Source organism: Miniopterus schreibersii, assembly GCF_964146895.1.
Source record: "Miniopterus schreibersii genome assembly, chromosome: 13".
NCBI classification, from domain to species: domain Eukaryota; kingdom Metazoa; phylum Chordata; class Mammalia; order Chiroptera; family Miniopteridae; genus Miniopterus; species Miniopterus schreibersii.
The window spans coordinates 48,924,804-48,944,890 of record NC_138113.1 but is presented as its reverse complement, the minus strand read 5'-3'; the positions used below and the strand labels follow the sequence as shown (position 1 = coordinate 48,944,890).

Genomic DNA, 20,087 nt, shown 5'->3' with positions numbered 1-20,087 from the left:
TTTTTCACTTACCTTTCCACATGCACCCAGGGGTCTGGGGGAGCTTCACAGAAATCTCTTTCAACCTGTATAGGAAATTTCATTTTGCCCACTAAGTGATTTGGCTGATTATGCCTAGACCCAACTCATGGTTGAACCCTGGTTCTGACACTTGGGAGAGGCTCAATGGGGTGCCTCAGGATCAGAACTTGCTCTTCTATCAATCAGGGTACCTCCTCTGTCAGCTTTAAAACATATTTTGGGGTTCCTCTTAAGGTTGAAAGAAAGAGTTCTGCTGCTTTTTTTTAAACAACGGATCCCCTGTTTGATCTCCAGGGTCCCTGTCACTTGACATTTTTAGAATTCTGTGTGACACACCTTGCCTCACAGTCAGAGACAGCACTGTCCTAAGTGGAAGGACTGTTAGTCTGAACTTCTGAGATCAGAGTTGTAGCTTGGACTCTTGTCACTAATTTATTGCACAATCATTAGCAAGTCATTCCACTTACCTGGGTTGGTCTAAAAATGAGATGACTAGTTTAACTCTTTCAGACCAAGTTGTGATCTATTAGTGGGTCATGAAATCAAGTTAGTGGGTTGCAACTAGCATTTTGAAATGCAGTAGAATAGAAAATACCAGACATAGTTCTGGTAAGTATGGTATTATGAAACTTTTGTTTCAGGTATTTTATATTATATACTAACATATACTCTGGGTTGTGATATAAATATATTTTTCAATGTAGGTCTTTCTAAAAATGTTTGAAAAGTTAGAAGTTTACCAAGTTCTCTTGCAGCTTGAAAAATTTCAAATCTTATTCTTCAAAAGTGATCTTTAAAGAACAGACCTTGTGTTGGAAGTGCCCATATGGTACCTCCTGCTGTCCAGTTTGTCTCATTTAGGTGCTGCCCTCCTCAGCAGTGCCTCCAGACTTCCCTGAAGTGAGGAAGTGCTGCAGTGATTTCTTAGAGTAACAGCCTCCCAGCAGCTCTGTCCCGCCCAAGCCTCTACATCTGGATCTTTTTTAAAAAAATATATTTTTTTATTGATTTCATAGAAAGGACAGGAGAGAGAGAGAAACATCAATGATGAGAGAGAATCATTGATCGGCTGCCTCCTGCACACCCTGTGTTAGGGATGGAGCCTGCAACCCAGGCATGTGCCTGGACTGGGAATCAAACAGTGATCTCCTGGTTCATGGGTTGACACCCAACCACTGAGCCACACCAGTCTGGCTGCATCTGGATCTTAAAGATCCATCATCATACAACCAGGCTGCTCCGCTGTGCCTGAAGGCCCCTGCATGCATTTTCCAAAGATAATGGGCTTGTGAATGGACAGTTCTATGAGCCAGCAGCCTGCCCCACAGCATTCTTCTGTTTTCCAACTTCTTGTTTTCTTTCTTCCCTAGGTCTCTCTTTGTCTGCACTTAAGGTTCTCAGCTTATATTATCAGCTTTCTGTTTTTGTTCCTATAATAGTGTACTGATACGTACTGTCTTTGAAACCCCTATGTACATACCAACTTTGGTTAAGTCAGTTCAGATCAAACCAAATCACTTTGTTTAATGTGGTTGGCTGGTCCTGAGCATGTCCCAGGTAAAATGTTTGTGGTATTCTAGTAAGGGCCTCTGTGCCAAGCTGCTGGAGACTTCTCTAGCTTTGTACCAGCCAGAGAAGTCTTCCCTGGTTTCCATATATTTGCTCTTTGCTGTCCCTGCCTGAGAGGCCTGCGCTCCATCTCCTCCCTGTGCTGCAGCTTTCTCAGCCAGCCAAGTGCCAGAGAAGCTGGATGTGGTGGTGATTGGCAGTGGCATTGGGGGCCTGGCTGCAGCCGCGATTCTGGCCAAAGCTGGCAAACGAGTTCTGGTGCTGGAACAGCATACCAAGGCAGGAGGCTGTTGTCATACCTTTGGAAAGGATGGCCTTGAATTTGACACAGGTAAGGGTTATGTAGAAAGGGGTTGGGAGCATGACTCTATCTTCAGAAGGCTTGGAGCAGCCATCGTGGGATGGTACTGGGCATTTCTGTCATTTTGGAGGCCCCGTTTTCTCTCTGGGCACCTCTTTCTTTGTCTTATAGCCACGCCCACTGGGAGCTGAAATGGCAGGAAGGGTGGGTAGACTCTGCTGGGTGTGGATTCAGCCATGCAAGACAACCTCTCTCACCTTGCCTCCTTGCCCCCCTTTCCAGGGCTCAATCCCCTTATCCCTAAGACACCTCATTTGTCTCCCCACAGGAATCCATTATATTGGGAGGATGCAGGAAGGCAGCTTTGACCGTTTTATCTTGGACCAGATCACTGAGGGGCAGCTGGACTGGGCTGCCTTGTCCTCTCCTTTTGACATCATGGTGCTAGAAGGGCCCAGTGGCCGAAAGGAGTTCCCCATGTACAGTGGGAAGAAAGCCTACACTCAGGGTCTCAAGGAGAAGTTTCCCCAGGAAGAAACTGCCATTGACAAGTATATAAAGCTGGTTAAGGTAACGTGGACATGCTAAGGATCCCCTTGTTTATTACTGACAAGGCTGACCACCTTTGTTAGTGGAGTGACTGGTGAGGAGGCAGGAAGGGAGGAACAGTCATGTCTGTCCGGAACTCAGTCCCCACCGGAGTTGGCCTCTGTGCTTCTGGAGCATGGGCTCGGCAGCTGCCACTCTCACTCTGGCCTCTGGGGGCGCCACGCTCTACTCCCCAACCAGGCTGGCTTCTTGTGTCCTCAGATTATTACCCTTTTTTTACTTCATCAGAGACCAGTTTGGGATTTTTCAAAAGGAATTTGGGCAGGAAACGGAAAAGCAAAAAGACTCATCTGAGTGTAGAATGGGAAGAATTCACAGAGAACAGGTTTTTAAAAATCCAAATTCAGCCCAAGTTCCCCCTGGGGTAAGTGTTGCAGGGCCGCAGCTGATGCTGGTGAATGGAATGGTGATTTGTCACAGCAGTTCTAGAAATGAGACCTGTTCCTCCCTGCTCATTTTCTCCCCCAGCTGGTGTCCAGGGGAGCCTTTCATTACATCTTATTGAAGACCCTCCCACTGCCTGTGGCTCAGCTCCTCAACAAGTGTGGGCTCCTCACCAGGTTCTCTCCGTTCCTTCGTGCGTCCACCCAGAGCCTGGCCGAGGCCCTGCGGCAGCTGCCCGCCTCCCGGGAGCTCCAGGCGGTGCTCAGCTACATCTACCCCACATATGGTGGGTACTGGCCTTGGGCCTTGGGCAGCTCCTGGAGGAGGTGCCACCTCCTAGCTCTCAGTCTGTCTTCCTGAATGTGCTTGGCTGACTGAAATGCAGTAGAAACCCCAGGCCCTCTGGAGCTTATGGACAAGAAGTCTGCCCACCTACCTGCTGCACTCCCTGGTAAAATTCCTTCATCCACACCCTGGATGACTGTCCTTTTCTTCCAGCACTGTCCTCCTGGGTCTTGGCCACATGGCAGTATGCAGGGAGGACATCCCCAGTGGCCCCAAGATCTGTAAAGTACCTCCTATTTGTATGGAGACCGGCCCTCTGGCTGCCTGGGGGATCATTTGGAAGGAGAGACTCAGGCTGCGTGTTTTCTGCCAGGACCATGTTTCCTTCTGAGCAGAGCTGCTGCAGCACTTGCCTCATCGCCCCTCCTTCCTTCTGTAGGCGTGACCCCCAGCCACACCACCTTTTCCATGCATGCGCTGCTGGTTAACCACTACATGGAAGGGGCCTTTTATCCTCGAGGGGGTTCTAGTGAAATCGCCTTTCACACCATCCCTGTGATTCAGCGGGCCGGGGGTGCTGTCCTGACGAAGGCCTCTGTGCAGAGTGTGTTGCTGGACTCAGCTGGGAAAGCCTGTGGTGAGAGTCCCATGTCGTGCTTCACGGGCCCTGGGCTGGGGTGGTAGAGACCTGGGCTTCAGGGAAAAGAAGGCTCTGAGGGCAGAAGGTGTAGCAGAACCGACTTCCTCATGGGGGTTAAAGGCTGGAATCTGCCCCAGAGCAGGGCTCAGGGAGAGCGATTAGTCTAGAGGTAAGGAGGACACAGGAAGGAAAAAGGATTGCGTGGTTTGCAAACAACAGTATTTAATCATTTATTCAAAAGATAAGAATAGTTATCCAGTAATCCATGACCTCCTTGAGTGTCTTTTAATCTTTGTCTATAGATTTTAGCACGGAATAGAGGCTCAATAAATGTTTGTTCAGTGATGGATGGAATGAATAAGTAACCTGGGCACTCCCTATGGCAGCGTGGAGGCAACAGGGTACCCTGCCCTCAATCTGTAAGTGGCAGAGTGGGGCCTAGAATCTTGTTACTCTGGCTCAGGTTTTTGCTGTTATCTGCACAGAGAGTCAAAATCTCACTATGGCAGAACTTCATGAGCAGAGGGTCAATGCAAGGAAGGACTCTGGGAAACAGAGCAGGCCATTCATGACTCGTGGGTGTTTAAGAAACATCAGGAAAGGGGACACAGAGAGGCCTGAAGAAAATAGGGCTGGTGTGACAGTGAATTCACCAAAGGAATCTTTCGAGGAGGAGACAGTGAGTGGGTGACCCAGTGCACTGAAAAAATCAAGGGAGAGAAGGCCATCAGCGATCTCTGAGAATGCATTTGTAGACAAGAGTAGGAAGCTGCCGGTGGTAAGACAGAGGTGGCTGTCAGTAGTGGGAGATTTTCTCCCATCTTCTTGAGCAAGTTCTCTTTCCAGCCTCTAGGGGTCCATGAAGCAATGTGGATCTATCAGTTCAATTAAATTCAGTTCAGAATATATGTGTATACTTGTGTTTTTCATGTGCTAGGCGGTAAAAGATGAAAATAAAAAGACAAGTCCTAATGTCTAACTCAGGAAATTTCCAATCTCATAGGGAAGGTCACTGTGATATAATTTAACTACCATATAGAGGTGCACGCTAAAACTGGAGGTGAAATAAAGGCTGGTGGAATAGGGAGGGCCTCAGTGGGAAGGCAGAGGTGCTCGAGCCAGGTCATAAAGGGTCAGAAGAATCGAGCCAGAGGTTGGGGTAGGTTATTCCAGGCAAAGGGAACAGAATGTGCAAAGGCACAGAAGTATGAAAGAGCTGAGTATTTTTATGCATATGAAATTAGGTTGAGCCATTAGAAACTGCCGTTTTTATAGGTCAAAAATGGTTTACTATCAGTTGTTTCATATGGTTGTACCTACGGTTTAGTGAGTGGCCAGAGAAGAGGTGGACACACAGCAGGGACCAGATTGTGGAAGTCTGATACAAGGGGTCAGTGTGAAGGTTGGGTTTGGCTAAAGAAAAGGGAGTCCACCCAGGGTGGGGAGGAAGCTAGGGAAGATGAGTGCAGAACAATTGGGGGACATGCTGAGAGTGCTCAAGGATATTTCACTCATTTTGCAGTTTGCCCCAGGGCGTGCCCGTCTGGGCCTAGGTGGCCCAGACGCCCAGGACTGAGAAAATGAAGCGTAGGCTGGGAGAGACCTGTGTGGGATGTGAGCCTTTGTTTTCCTCCTGGGGCGCACAGAACCTCATCAAGCCCTTGTGCCTACAGGTGTCAGTGTGAAGAAGGGTCAGGAGCTGGTGGACATCCATTGCCCCATCGTGATCTCTGACGCAGGCCTGTTCAATACCTATAAGAACTTATTGCCAGAGACCGCCCGCTGTCTGCCGGGTAAGACAGGGCTGTGGGGCTCTCCCGAGTTCCCCAGCATTGCCGCTCTAGAGCCAGCTCGCTCAGCCTGGCTGATGCTTTTCCCAGGGTGACGGCTGCCCTTAAGCAGAAAAGGTGAACACACTGGTCTCTGACTTGTTCCCAGCAAGGCCTCTGTGCGGGGGGTTGGGAAGCAACTTCCTTTGTATCACATCACCACAGAGACCCTTTGGTCCTTATTTATCTCTTCATTCTTGGCATATGCACTCCCTCAACTACTTTCCCTCTCCTCTTCTAAGTTTCCATTCCAAGTTGCCTGTTTCCAGTTTTCTTAGCTCTTGGGTCATCTAATGCTTAGTGATGGTGGGTAGAGTAAGAAAGGAACATTTCTTGGGTTTTCACTAAGTTTGTGGTGTGAATCCTGCTTCCTTCCTTAATTTCTCACTTATTTTGAGTGGGAAGACTGGTCTGACATTACCAGGAAGGGAAGCCAAGCCTGGCGTGGTGAAGGCTCTACATAATTGTTGTGTGCCCTACTGGGAGCCAAGGTAATATTTTTTTCTGCCTCTTTTGGGAACCAGCTCCTTATTGGGGCTGAGGCTGCGGGCGTACCCTTTTGGCTTTCTTCTGTTCCTTGAACCCTATGCCCAAAATCTGGGCGCCAGGCAGAAATAAGCCTCAATGCAGTTATCTCTTCTGATAGGCCTTGTCTAAAAAGGAGAGCCTGGTTTTGCAGAGGAGGAGGGAGACCTATTTGTGATTGGCCCTGGGTAGGACTGTGTGCAAGGCTTTACCTTTGTCATTGCATTTGATTCTTATAGCCACCTGGGAGAGAGCCACCCTCATCCTAATGTTTATGGCTGGGGAAACTGAGGCCGTGCATGTGAAGTAACTTCTCCAGGCCACCTCTCTGAAGGTGGCTGAGCTGAGATGAGAGTGCTGGTACACCTGGGCTCTGGGCCCCCTCTAGGCCTAGAGGCTTGGGGCTTCCAGAGAAAAAGCCTCACTAAAAGGGGCGAGAGCAGGTCAGCCCATGAGGAACAAAGTGGCTCAGCCAAAGTTAGGTGAGAGGTAATTGTTTTGAAATAAACTTTAGGATGTTGTGTAACTAGAAGCTGTTGGAGTGATCTGAGGAAAAGAGTCTGCTGGCCTGGAGGGGACCAGTAACCCAGGAGGGTAAGAAAGGGGTGTGGCTACAGGCCTCTTGCTTGGGCTGGGGGTGGAGAGAAAGGAGCTGTCTAGATGGAAAGGCACAGAGGAGGAGCCCAGAGAGCAGTGGGAGGAGCTCTCCACCCCAGAGTGGGGGCCATGGCTGCTCTTTGAGGAGCTGGGGAAGGTGAGCCGCAGAACAATTTCAGAAGAAAAGTGAGGGCCTGGATTTCCTCATGTGGGAGAGGGTGGGTGGCAGCTGTAATTGTCTCTAAGGTATGTGTTCTAGTGAGAACCAGCCTTCTCAATCCTTTGCCTCACTTAGCTGGGCCTCAGCCAGCATCTGCTGCCAGTGAAGGCCTCCTCCTTCAGACTGGGTAAGATGAGTGGGGTGAAGCTGAGACTGCCTGGCACAGGGCAATGGTGTGGGCTGGGTGGACTGACCAACAGACTTTGCCTTTGGTACTTCCTGCCTCCCTCCTCTCTTCCAGGACCTCTAATCCCTGACACTGTCCTGTAATAGGTCCCAGGGTCCCACTCAGGCCTGCCTTCTCTCCAGGCCACATGCTACCTTTCCAGCTTGCCTCCCTTCACTATACAGTTATAACTTTCACTGCTCTTAGGCAGCTCAGCCCTGAAACAGGCTAATGGCACCAGCCCCCACCGAGCTGAAGGACCAGTTGCCCCTTGGGTGGGGAGTTGGATGCTGCCCCAGATGGATCCCAGTTTGAGAACATTTCAGTCAGTGGCAGGGATAATGCTTAATTCAGAGACCCCAGTGCTGGGACTCCTTTGTTTCTAGCTGTTTGGGGTTGGCTATTTCATACTTCTGTGTACATCTCAGAGATGGGAACCAGATATCTGCTGGCCTGTGGGACAGGTAGAGCCATGTGGGGTCGAGGGTGGAGGTGGGATGGTGAGGCAGAGGGAACCTTTGTGAATGGGAGTGCCTTTCTTAAATCCCACTTCTGAGCCTTGGGGAGGTGCGGGATGGTTTGGAGAGGAAATTTTTTGAGTGAGAAAGATTGGCCTCATAATATCAGTAAGGAAAGCTAAGGCTGGCACGGAGAAGAAAGGCTTGGCATATTGTACCTTCTTTGGCACCCTAGGTTATATTTTTCTGCCAGGTATTGGTCCCTGGACCTCTTCCTTGTAGCAGGGGTGAGGGAAAACAGGCTAAGTGGAGGTAGTCACTGTTCTAGGGGGCTTTAGAAGACCTAGAAGGTTTCACTTTTGGGCCCCTGGTTCTCTCTATGCCCACCCACCTGGAGAAGGAGTGCCAGCAGTGTGATTACCCCTGGAGGCCGGGACCCGGGTAATAGGTGCTCCTGCAGCTCCAGGGCAGTCCACTGCTCCTTTCTGTGGCTGTGGAAGCCCACATTCCCCTTCCCTCCTCGTGGCTGGGTGTCTGTAAATCTTACACCAGTTGTCCTACTGTAATTGTTATAATGCTCCTTTTTGCTCTCAAAAGTGGCCTGTTTTAGATTCTATGGTCATGCTGCCCATAGCACTCATTCTTTGCAGCCTTTGCAGCCTCTGTGTGGGTGTCCAGCTTATTTCAGGAAGGTCTCTTTTCCAGTAGACCAGCAGCATATGATTCCTTGTAGCATCCCCAGGCCCTGCAGAGGAGTCAGCACATTCTAGATCCCCCACAAGCAGTTGTTACATGAACTAAGAGCAGCCAATGTCATCCCTCAAGCAGGTGCTGGTGATGGTCCTGGGAACTGGAACAAAGGATAAGAATTTGTAGGAGCAATTTCTGGAAAACTAGTCTGAGTGCTTTGTTGAGAGGTGGGGAAGCCCAGCTGCTTAGGTCCGGGGGACGTCAGATGGCTCTTGCCTCCCTCCACAGTGCTGTTCTTCCCTCTTCCTGGCTGAACCCTGAAACCCCAGGTGCCGGGAATGCTGTTTGCATTTGTTCACCTGCATTGCTGACCTTTTGAGGCCCTGTACTGACTGTACTGCACATTATGACTTGTGTATATTCATTTATTAGGTGGCTTACATTAAAGTTCATACTGAAATTAAGGCTTGTAAAAAAACTACTGTTCATATCTGTGGTCTTTATAGCATGGAGCCCAGCTATCGACTAACTAAGATGTTAGGGGAAGATTACAGGCAGTTAGCCTAAGACAGTCCTGCAGGTGCTGTGAGTCAGCTTAGGGAGGCTGGGCGTCCCCTGCTTCTAAAGGTGCTTAGAGCAGAAGTGGGTGAAGGTGGAGAGTAGGAGTCTGGCGTTGTCTGGAGTGGGTGAAGGTGGAGAGTAGGAGTCTGGCGTTGTCTGGAGTGGGTGAAGGTGGAGAGTAGGAGTCTGGCGTTGTGCCCAATTAATTGTTATTTCAACAGTTGCAGTTGAAGTAATGCTATAAAAATGGCCCAGGCGCTAGGCTGGCCGCCGAGGATAGGCTGCAGGCACAGCGAGCAGCCTCACTCAGCAGGCTCTCCCGGGGCAGGGCGCCACCTCTGGCCACAGTGCGCGCAGCACTCACCAGCTCTTTGGCAGGCGTGAAGCAGCAGCTGGGGATGGTGCGGCCTGGCTTGGGCGTGTTCTCTGTCTTCATCTGCCTACGAGGCACCAAGAAGGACCTGGGGCTGCAGTCCACCAACTACTATGTTTATTTCGACACAGACATGGACAAGGCGTAAGACGTGTGTGTGCATGTGGGGGAAGGGGTGTCAGCATGAGCCCTCAGCCTGCAGAGCCCTGGCTTCCTCCCTGGATGCTGGGGAGTCAGCAGCAGGAGATGGGATGGGAGGAAGTGAGCAAGAATTTACTCTGGGAAGGGCTTTTTCACACCTAGGGTGTGCCTCAACTTCATCCCTGAGGGTTAGGGGGTGTCCCTGGGGGTGAATGTCCTTGGGGTGGTGCTGGTGGCTGTGAGGACCAAGGCCTTGGGCTGGGCAGCCACACTCCTCTCACCCTCAGGATGGAGCACTACCTGTCTATGCCCAGGGAAAAGGCTTCGGCACACATGCCCTTTCTCTTTATCGCCTCCTCCTCGGCTAAGGACCCGACTTGGGAAGACCGATTCCCAGGTGGGGCTTGGAGTCCCAGGGGAGAGGGGTGAGGTGGGAAGGAGCTGGCTGCAGTAACCCCGGCTCTGCATCCCCAGGCCGATCCACAATGATAGTGCTGGTGCCCACCCCCTATGAATGGTTTGAGGAGTGGCGGGAGGAGCCAAAGGGAAAGCGGAGCAGCGACTATGAGACCCTCAAAACCTCCTTTGCTGAAGCCTCTCTGTCGGTTGTCCTGACACTGTTCCCACAGCTGGAGGGAAAGGTAGGTGGACCATGTGATGGTGGCAACAGAACTCTTGGTGCCATTTCTCCCTTTTATTTGCAGCAGGGAAATAAAACTCCGAGATAACTGAACTCCAGGGAAGGCAGGGAACCCACCCAGGCCGTCAGCTCGTTCAAGGAGAGCAGAAGGGGAAGAGATGAGGACCTCACAAGGTCTCACTCCCACCCTGTGGCTGCCTTTTTTGCCTCTCAGGTGGACAGTGTGACTGGAGGATCCCCGCTGACCAGTCAGTTCTACCTGGGTGCTTTCCAGGGTGCCTGCTATGGGGCTGACCATGATCTGGGCCGCCTGCATCCTCATGTGATAGCCTCCATCAGGGCCCAAAGCCCCATCCCCAACCTCTACCTGACAGGTATACCGACTGCCCCATTTTGCCGGGAGCTGAGCCCCTGGGCCTCCCTATCACCCACAGTACTCTGTTCCTGTCCTCAGGTCCTCTGCCTCCACAGTCCTGCACACCGTTAGCTGGGCTGCCTCGGCAGGCTGTGGACCTGAGCCTGATCTGAAACCATCTCTGGGTGCCCTAGCATAGAGGGAAGGACATGAGAACCCTCACCCTCTCCCCCACTTGCGGAACTGCTCATGGGTCTCTGCTCTTGTCTCCTAGGCCAGGATCTCTTCACCTGCGGGCTGATGGGGGCTATGCACGGGGCCCTTCTGTGTAGCAGCACCATCCTGAAGCGGAACTTGTACTTAGACCTTAAGAAGCTTGGTTCAAGGGTCCGGGCACAGAAGAAGAAGAATTAGTTCAGTCAGGGATGTGCCAGAGGAATTTGGCCAGGGCTGTGGCACAGCCCCTGACTTAGCCGTATGTCCTTCAGCATTAGTTTCTGCTCAAATGAGCACTCTCATTCGTTTTTGACTTCTGAATGGAGATCTGACCCACAGGCCTTGCACAGATCAGTTCTTTAACTGATACTTTTCCAACTGGGGCAGGGGGTGAGCTTTCACACCTTTTAACATACTAGCTACTAAATTGCCCAGTATGGGCTGATTTGGATGGCCTTAATGTCTCACCAGCAGCGCTCTGTACCCCATACCCATACCTCCTAAATCAGAACAAGCAAACTTAATATTCTTGAAAGTGTTGGTCCAGCTGTCCCAAGGCTTTTCCTCTCATCACTCAAAGTGCCGTGCTGCAGTCTACAAGGTTAAGGAAAAAGGGTGCCTGAAGTTAAAGGGTGCCTAGTGAGGTTCTAGTCAAAACCCAGGCATGGTTTTGGTTATAGTTTCATAGGTTCAGAGGCCTCCAGATCCCATTTTTTGGGGTTCCAATGGCTCTTTCAGGGGGTGGAGACATGCCTGGGATAGGTTCATTGTGGTCCTTGGGGGCTGGAGTAATGACAACACATTAGTCAGCAAGATGTGTGCTAGATGATAATATCCAGTTCAGATGCAGCCAAGGCCTTAGGTGTGTCTTCCTTATAACTGGGTTCTCTGTGCCAGCACCAAGACACACCCTCATGGAGCTTAGTAGCTGGGCCTCAAGGTTTATCTTTCAAAGATACACAGCAAAGGGTGACGTTGATAGTCAGGACACAGGAGTGGAAAGGTGACACCACTGGAGTTGAAGCAGGCTCAAGAGCATTCAGGCCAAGGGCACAGCAGAGGACAAGTGCTAAGAGGTAACTGAATGAATAATGACGAACGGCCCCGCTACCTCCTAGACCTGGACCATGGGCTGCCTGGTGGGGAGGAGTGGGGCTGGAAATCAGTCATGATCACAACAGGGAAAGCTACAGAATGTGTACAAAGCCCAGAATGGCGTTTCCCGTTTATTGGAGGTTGGATGGGAAGGTGAATGAAGACTAAAGGTTAAAAATAAAATGACCTTTCACTTATGTTAGGCCTCATTTCAGTCAATTTTAACCCAATATTAATAAATTTAAAGATTTTATAGCTTTAATATTTGAAATTTATTTCAGTTTCTGTGCAACAATACAAAATTACATCAAGTGGCATTCACAGCTCAGTAAAACATTAGGTACTGAAAAATACTTATCATTAGACCAAATAAGCTTTAAAAAAAATTAAGAGTTCAAGTTACAAAAGCTGAAAATATAAAACACTGCAAAACAGTGGCAATCTATTAATTGGGTAAACAAAAAAGAAGGGACGGGATATCAACAATCACTTATTTAACACGGCAGATTTCTGAATTAAAGGAATATCTATCAGGCATTATATATACATCTATCAGTGTGAGGAGGCTGGCTTTGCTGGCAGCCTGAAACTATACAGCTCAGACTCCCTTTAACAGAGGAGTTTCTAACTTGGGATATTTAGGAAATTCACATGTGGCTTGTGGAACTAGTTGAGTTGAAATTCAGTCTTGGCTCTGGATATACAGTTCAATTAAACCTGAAAATCTCTTCCTAGGATCCTTACTTACGCCAGGCCATGCCAAACACAACCGTCCCAGTTAAGTCTTCAGAAAACACCTGGCAGAACTACAAGGTCTGGTATATAGCACACTCCTCCCTGTTCAAACGATTCAGCATGTGCAAAGCGTGCTAGCTTTTATCACACAGGTGGCACTGTGTATCAAGTTACCCTGTAGAAACAAGGGGCAGGCTTCCTTTTTTTTTATTTAAATGACATGAACTGGAGAACAAAATGAGAAACACCATCAGGGTAATTTTAGAGGTTTAGAATTCTACCACCAAACATTTCATTAAAAGCCATCATGGGAAAAGAAATGTCGAAGTATTTATAACTAATTGTCAGGTTGTTCTAAGCTGTCTTAGCCTTTTGAGATAAGACCAGTCTTCATTACCCTGGCTGGGTAGCTCAGTCGTTTAGAGCACTGTCCCCATATACTAAGTTGCAGGTTCGATCCCCAGTCAGGGCACATACAAGCAACCAATGGATGCATAAATAAATGGAACAACAAACTGATGTTCTCTCTCACACTCTCTTTCCTTTCTTCTCTAAAAAGCAATTTAAAAAAAATTAAAGACTGGCCTTCCACTCCCCCAGAGTCCAGAAATGAACTCTTTAAATATTCTACTCAGTAATATAGCAGGAAAACAAGCTCCTCTATTAACATCCATGACAGAAGCACAGATTCCTCCTAATAAAAATCACCCTTCAACCAAAGGCTGGGGGCAGGAAAGGAAGCACACAGCTGTTTAGAGAGGGGTGCCTCTCTTGGCTCCCTGGCTTCACTGCCTGCCCCCTACCCCACCCCCGGCTTGAGAGATGCTGCAGCCAGCTCACCCTCATCCACACAAGCTCTAGGAAAACATGCTTCAAATAAACATGTCTTTAAAAAGACAACTGCCCAGGAAACAAGGTTTCCTTTGGTATGAGAGATTTCCGTCAGTGCAATTTCTAAAGTGAAACTTGAATTCTACTGTACTCTTTTTCACCACAAGAAACGGTATTTCTCAGAGGCTCAAAAAGTGGAACTACGTGGACTCTACAATACCAACCCTCTTGGTTCTTGAAACCAACCTTTCTTTCTGCTCTCCTCTTTACGAGCAAAACCCATCAATCAGGGACAGCAACCAATAGCCAGAAAGAGCTGTGGGAGGCTGAGTCGCAGCCAGATGTCTTGGAACAAAGAGAACGTCTCCTTTGCGAGAAGAAACTAAACTCCTGAAGTACCTAAGGAATGTCACTATGCTAGGCAGATGGCACTCCCACAAAGAGCTTGGTTTTCTTGGGGAGACCAGAGACATCAGATACTAACTGCTCTGTTTTGCTAAAATTCCAAAATTTGTGATTGACATTAAGAGCTCTTAGCGTAGAGGAGGAAGAGCCAATCACAGGGTTCGGGAAGTTAGGAAGGTACATGGGAAAACCTGAGCTGGGCCCTGAGGAAACAAATTTTGGGGAGGTAAGGGAAAGAGAAGGGAGAGCAACCATGGGAGGCAGGGGAATGGAGGACAGAGCAAGAACAGAAAAGCACAGAGGCCCAGATGGGCACCGAACAAGAGGGGCCTTTGGCCTGGCTAGGAAGCACAGAAAGACAGGCAGGAAAATGCCCATGTGCAGAGTCCTAAATACTAAAGAGCCTATAAACCTGACTCTCTAAGCCATGAGGGACACAGACAGAAGCTTCAGATCAGGGCAAGCGCTTTAGAAAGATCAATCTGGTCTCTTTATGTACACAACAGAAGACAGACAGGAGAACCAATGAAGGCGGCTCCTGAAAGAGATCCGGGAGAAAGGTAAAATGGGTATGGGTGTGGGACAGGGAAGCAAGGAAAATGGAAAGAAAGATCGTAGCTGGAGACATTTTTAAAAAAATGGATAGGACTTTTGTGAGAAGAGATAAAAATGGTAAAAATTTATAGTTTGAAGTTGAGAGAATTAAAGAGATTGGGCAGTTGAGAGGGGCAGCTTAACCGGTAGAAAAAATTCAGTTTTTAGTGACAACAGGACAACCATGCTGAAATAATCAGCACACGACAGGATGGTTTCTTTGGGAACTAGGCCAAAGATAAAGATGAAGAATGAATGAATTTCTGAGGAGACGAAGGAGTTCTTGACATGAGGACAGTTTGTCAGAGAAATCAAAAGAGGGGAATTTCTATTTGGATGGTTAATAATGTCCAATTCTATCAAGGTCAAGACTAAGTTTTGGTAACAAGCCATTGGATTTGGTGACCCGAACCTATGGAAAAACACTTAGTAGAAAGGCAGGGACCAAAGTGAGCTTGTGAAGGTTATCAAGAGAATGAGTAACAAGAGAATGGCAAAGTCACAGGAGCAACACTTACTGGAGAAGTTGAACAGCAGACTAACAAACAGGATGGATGGGGGCGGGGCGGGGGAATCTGGGTAAGCATGAGGGTTGGAGGAAAAGTGCTAGTGTAGAGAGGCAGAAACAGAAAACATCTGGGAGGCGGAGGAAAGGCAGGGACGGGGGAGACACAACAGGGAGTACAATAACCATGGTCTCAGGGAATGCGAGGGGAGCCTGACAGATTCCTCAGATTGGAGGAAAGTGTGAGACTGGTGCACACGGAGAGGGAATGATGCCAAGAAGAGCATTCATTCATTCTTCATCTCCACAAACAGGGACCTACAACGAGTGAAAAACTCAGCTCAAAGCCACGAACCGTCTTAAGCAAGGCGGAAGACAGTATGACAAAGAAGATGGCCTTTCTTTAGACTTGATCTTCAACAGCGCAGAATTCACCATATTGCCCTCACTTCCCATATTCTTTGTATTTCTTGAGATCAGTTATTCTATTTCAGTTTTCCCTTTGCAGAAACAACTCTTTCTAGGCTCTCTGTAGTAGGTTAGCAGGACTAAAACAGACCTACATAAAACTTCAAACAGCAATTTCCAAGACACTGCCCTGCTAGCCCAGGGGAACTCTGTGACTTTCTTAAATTTTAATAACCCCTCGTATGGGATGGAAGAATTGTTACTAACTACCCTTAGCATTTTATATTAGATGAGAGGACAATTAGGTTAAGGTAAAAGAAAGAGTATGGTTAGTTTCTAAATGTCTACTTTGTCTGTTTTAGGCAACAAAAGCAAAATAGAGTTTGTGGAAAACCTATTTCATAAAAGGCCTTTGAAAAACACGCAGACCCAATCCAAAACCCTCCTACGTGTTTTCTTGCACAAAGCACGAAGCTACCCTATTTTAAAAAGTTCCTGTTACAATTGTAAGGGAAAAGTGTTTCAATAATCATAACTTTATTTTTCAAAATCTGCGACGAGGACAGTGGCTTTATAGCTTTACTCCCAGAACCCCCAAGTTCAGTTTTATGCCCAGTACAACCAAATGGAAGTTGATTCACTTTGTCTTAATATGAAAATATCATTAAACCGTCAAGAACTTGTGCTAGACAGGTGGAACTTACAGGCAGTAAAGCATTATTAAGCTGCTGTTTTGGTTTGCTGCTGAAGCCTTTGAAAAGAATTGTGTGTTCAATGTAGTCCTTTGCCCATCAGCATTAACCTTGTGTATCTCTTGTAGGGCACATCCCCCCAAAGTAAGAGGCCCTGGTGAAAAAGTACCTCAAGCTGCTGAGTCTTCTCCTAGATCTGCAAAGATAGTGACAAGTGCAATGCTATTTTCAAGGGGTAACTCACTATAGAGCCAAGAGCCAAGGCCCAAGGCAGGGCAGTCAGCAACATGAGCCTGGGTTCTCCCTTTGGTCAAAGCTGGGTTCCAACATGCTCACTCCTTCTACTCACACTCAGAGGAGGAAAGGATGGAAGACACCAGTGTAAATAACACGAACACAGGAGTACAAGGTCACTAAAGTGCAGGTGCAAAAACCAAAGCAATGCTCCCACCCGCTCCACCTCTGCCAGCCCGGACTCGCCACCAAACCCTAGAGGGTATCTCTTAGTTCACAGTACTTTTCTCTTCATTTCTCTTGATTTAAAAATAATCAGCAGGGAGGACGAGGTTCTCAAAAACAGGAAAATCAAATCTGAAATGAGAGTAACACAACGCATTGGTAACGTTTGTCTTCTTCCACAGGAATATACCTTACTGCTATGATTTTTTGGGGGGAAAAAACAGAATTAAGACAAACTGGCCTTCTACCATACAAACAGCAATTGATAAAAGCACATAAAATTATTTTTAAATTCCATTTGAAATAAAACATACACTAGAGAGGTCTACACTTGGTGGAGGGAATATGGGAATCTTTGCTTCTGCTTTGTACCATTCTGTATTGTTCTGAATTGTTTACATGAGCATTTTTTTTAAATCAGAAAAAGATTATAATGACAATCCTTAAAATCAATTATCTGGAAAGGTACTTGACCAGGGCTATGCTGTGAAGCTGACTTACTGGGCCAGTCACCAAAGATATTCTGAGGTGAGTGGCTTATTCTATAGCTGATAAGAGCTGTAAGGTGAACTGTGTTCCCTGTAGGAGTCTCGGAACAACTCAGTCGGGCTGCCAGCAACTCTTCACTAATGCCCTTGCTGTTACACAGAAAGGGAAAGGAAGGGTGCATGCTGGCAGCAAGGCCGTGGGAGCACACTGCGCTTAGGGAAGAACCTTACTCAGCTCCTGCTGCTGTGGGGTAAAGGGGGCTTTGCTTTCTGGCAGAGGCATGGGTTGGCTGCACTCAGGAAATCTAGTCGACAGTGCTTAACAGGGCTGATCTGGGAAGCTGGAGGCCTATGTTTCTGGACTTAATTATTTGCAGGGAGTATAGTGCTTTCCTCCCTAACATGTGGTTCCAGAGTATTTGGCATCACCTGGGAACCTCCTAGAAATATAGAAGCACAGGCTTCAACCCACAGCTAGTGAATCAGATTTTGCTTTCTATCACAATGCCTATGAAAATTTGTGAAATGCTGGTGTAGTAAGTACAGAAAGCACAGGATGGGAGCCTAGGGAGTTGCAAGCACAGATCTTGATTTTGCCATGAACTTGAGGTGGGAATTTAAGGGGGGGGGGGGGGGATCAGGATTTCTGGGGCTAAGTTTCCTCACCTGTCAAAGGAGGGAGCTGTTGTAAAGTACTTAAAGGTCTCTATAGCTCTAACACTACAGACATGTATACATGATGTCTCTACTTTGGGGTCTGAAAAGGGCAGGGGCAATGGTAGCAGCACCCCCAGAACCAGCTGCTGCTTCTGTGCCAGCCCACTGCCAGGCCCAGCTGAAACTGCATAGCCCTCCCATGGACCTGGGTCTTCCTTCCTTACCTTCTGGTCCAAAAGCTGGTAGTCGCTGGCCTTTGGCCGCCGAGTAGGTTTGGATTTTTTCCCTTCCAGGGCAAAAGCAATAATCTGGGGAAAGGGAAAAGAAAATGATTAACAAGTGACTCTATACTGACATACTTCAGTCTCTGAAATCAGAGGTAATCACCTAGCAGTACATTTGTTAATAACTCTGACAGTAAAAAGAACAGTACACTCATGAAGAGGCCTATTTAAATTATAACAATTTTAAAGAGGACAGGGCTTAGTTCCATTAGAATCCTATATACTGCTAAATAGGAAATGACAGAGGAAAGAAGGCTGTTCTGAGCTCTAGCTTGTGGGAATCTGTTGATTTACTCGAGTCTCAGTCAAAGATCTGACAACTTTTCCCTGGAGAGCTCCAGACTAAGACATTTCTTTTGTTAAAAAACAAACAAACAAAAAACCATAAGCAATTCTTCTTTTCTGCAAATGCACTCTTTCACCCCATATTTTGCCTCATCTTAACCTTACCACTCATTTCATGCCTAAGGTTACTTACTCTCCATGATGCAGGATGTAGAATAAGGAACCCACTGTTTTACCTAAATGTCTTCCCTCATTCCTTATGGCCACAGGCCCTATGGCCATCAAGAACTGAACTCTCCAATTTTAACCAGGCTATAGAAACAACTCAATTCTTAGAGCTTAATAAGAAATGCAATCATTTTGTCATTGGAGTGACTGCTAAGTGACATAGATGTTACTTCACACCAAATCCTGCTAAAGAAATAAAAGATAGTACATCCACACAATTTCTGGTCTTTCTTCTAATCAGAAATTCAATTGACTGCAGAAGATCGTCCCTGGGCTCTTTGCTGTTGATGTCAAAGACAACATAACTGTTCTTGCTGCCACTGCAGATGGAAGACAAAACTTAGCAAAGGAAGCAAGAAATGAGAGTGGAAACAGGAAGATAAGTGCTCTAACTACTTACAAACTGTCAGGTACTCAGGTCCTCTGAGGCTGTGAAGGATCTAAGTTCACGATTACAGGAAGAGACCCCCAATTCAGGTCAGTTCCTAATAACATCCTAACTTGGCACCTAATGCAGCAGCAGAAAACAACCAGAGGAAACAGACACGAAAACAAATGATTTCTAAAACAGGCGAGCCCTAGCAGGGTCTGGAAAAAACCTGACATGTCTTGAAATCCCCAGTGCTCACAGGCAGGTAAGTGAAGAATACTGGCCCATACACCAAACATTCAGAGTGGAAGGCATCCCATTCCTCTTCCTAAGGTAACTGTTGCCTTACCTTCCGCTTGTTGTGATAGGCAATATAGAGGACAGCAACAAGAATGGCTGCAGTCACCAGATATGCAAAGAAGTGGCTGCTCTCTGCACTTCCAAGATTGTCCTTATAAAGGTCATCCTTCTTCCTACTTATGGAATTCCAAAGGGTCCCTTCATGGTTCTCCCTTGAGGCAGAGCCAGGGATTTCTTTCTCTTCTTTGGGCAGAGAACCTCCTTCAGGTTCAGAACTGTTTTCCGTGGACTGTTGCCCCGAGTAAGGCTTATCAGAGCCGCCTTTGGTGGGCGGCGCGTCCGCCTTAGCAGGGTCGCCTTTCCCCGGCCGCGCGCCTGGCTTAGCAGAGTCGCCTTCCCCGGGCCGCTCAGTGCTGCCTTTAGCGGGTGGCGCGTTCGCCTTAGCAGAGCCGCCTTTAGTGGGCGGCGCAGTGCTGCCTTTAGCGGGTGGCGCGTCCGTCTTAGCAGGGTCGCCATCCGCGGGCCGCGCGTCCGGCTTAACAGTGTGGCGTTTCCCCGGCGGCGGGCTTGGCTTAGCAGGGTCGCCTTCCGCGGGCGGCGCAGAGCCGCCGTTAGCGGGCGGCGCACCTGCTTCAACAGGGTCGCTTTCCTCGGGCCGCGTAGAGCTGCCTTTAGTGGGCGGCGACGTGCCTGGCTTAGCAGCGTCGCCTGCTGTGGGCTTCAGGTTCAGGGAGGACGGATCCTCCTCAGGCGGGACGCTCGAGCGGACTTGATCGGAGACTCCATCTTCGTTCCTTCCATCATTCGTACGGGTAAGCCGTGTTTCGTCGGCTGATGGAAGAGGAGGGGGCTGCTCGGCTCCTGAAAGAGAGAAACCAGTTGGCCCTCAAGAGCGGCAGGCCGGGATAAAGACACCCCCAGAGCTGGAAGAGACGGGGCAAACGGTGGTGGTGGTGGGGTGTGTGTGATGGCGAGGTGCGGGGTGGGACGGGCAGGGAAGAAGCCAGCTCAGATGGACACCAGCCACGGTGAGGAGGCTGTGCCTGGGGGGCGAGAGTGGGATTGCCTTGGGGCGGTCTTACCCGCTGCTGCGACCCACAGTAAGACCAACGCAACCAGCAACCGCATCCTGCAGACTGTGTTTCCGCTGTCTACCGCTCTCGCGAGATCG

At 48.4% G+C, this 20,087-nt stretch overlaps 2 protein-coding genes and 1 pseudogene across 4 annotated transcripts in view; 1 reads left to right on the top strand and 2 right to left on the bottom strand.

The window, feature by feature from the left end:
- LOC308565987 (non-histone chromosomal protein HMG-17 pseudogene) overlaps positions 1-22 on the bottom strand; it is a 3,068-nt pseudogene extending 3,046 nt beyond the window's left edge. The window contains exon 1 of the transcript in view: positions 13-22. The product of the transcript in view is annotated as a non-histone chromosomal protein HMG-17 pseudogene (transcript). The remainder of the gene's footprint in view (positions 1-12) is intronic.
- The window catches only part of RETSAT (retinol saturase), a 16,380-nt gene extending 4,445 nt beyond the window's left edge, over positions 1-11,935 (top strand). Inside the window, exons 2-11 of the mRNA XM_081155977.1 lie at positions 1,739-1,921; positions 2,220-2,461; positions 2,969-3,170; positions 3,609-3,806; positions 5,483-5,602; positions 9,234-9,372; positions 9,657-9,766; positions 9,844-10,010; positions 10,224-10,383; positions 10,639-11,935. Of these exons, the coding sequence (XP_081012103.1) occupies positions 1,739-1,921; positions 2,220-2,461; positions 2,969-3,170; positions 3,609-3,806; positions 5,483-5,602; positions 9,234-9,372; positions 9,657-9,766; positions 9,844-10,010; positions 10,224-10,383; positions 10,639-10,778 (1,661 nt within the window). The 3' untranslated portion in view covers positions 10,779-11,935. The remainder of the gene's footprint in view (positions 1-1,738; positions 1,922-2,219; positions 2,462-2,968; positions 3,171-3,608; positions 3,807-5,482; positions 5,603-9,233; positions 9,373-9,656; positions 9,767-9,843; positions 10,011-10,223; positions 10,384-10,638) is intronic.
- Positions 11,914-20,087, bottom strand: TGOLN2 (trans-golgi network protein 2). 2 transcript variants are annotated; one of them, XM_081155982.1, is made up of 5 exons: positions 19,999-20,087; positions 19,562-19,777; positions 18,966-19,501; positions 17,674-17,757; positions 11,930-16,436 (listed from the first exon to the last, which is right to left on the bottom strand). In XM_081155982.1, the coding sequence occupies exons 1-5, from the start codon at positions 20,042-20,044 to the stop codon at positions 16,431-16,433; spliced, it is 888 nt and encodes a 295-aa protein (XP_081012108.1). In that variant the 5' UTR covers positions 20,045-20,087; the 3' UTR covers positions 11,930-16,430. The 2 variants fall into 2 exon arrangements, with proteins under 2 accessions (XP_081012107.1, XP_081012108.1); XM_081155981.1 differs by having other exon boundaries at positions 11,914-16,436; positions 18,966-19,777; positions 19,999-20,080.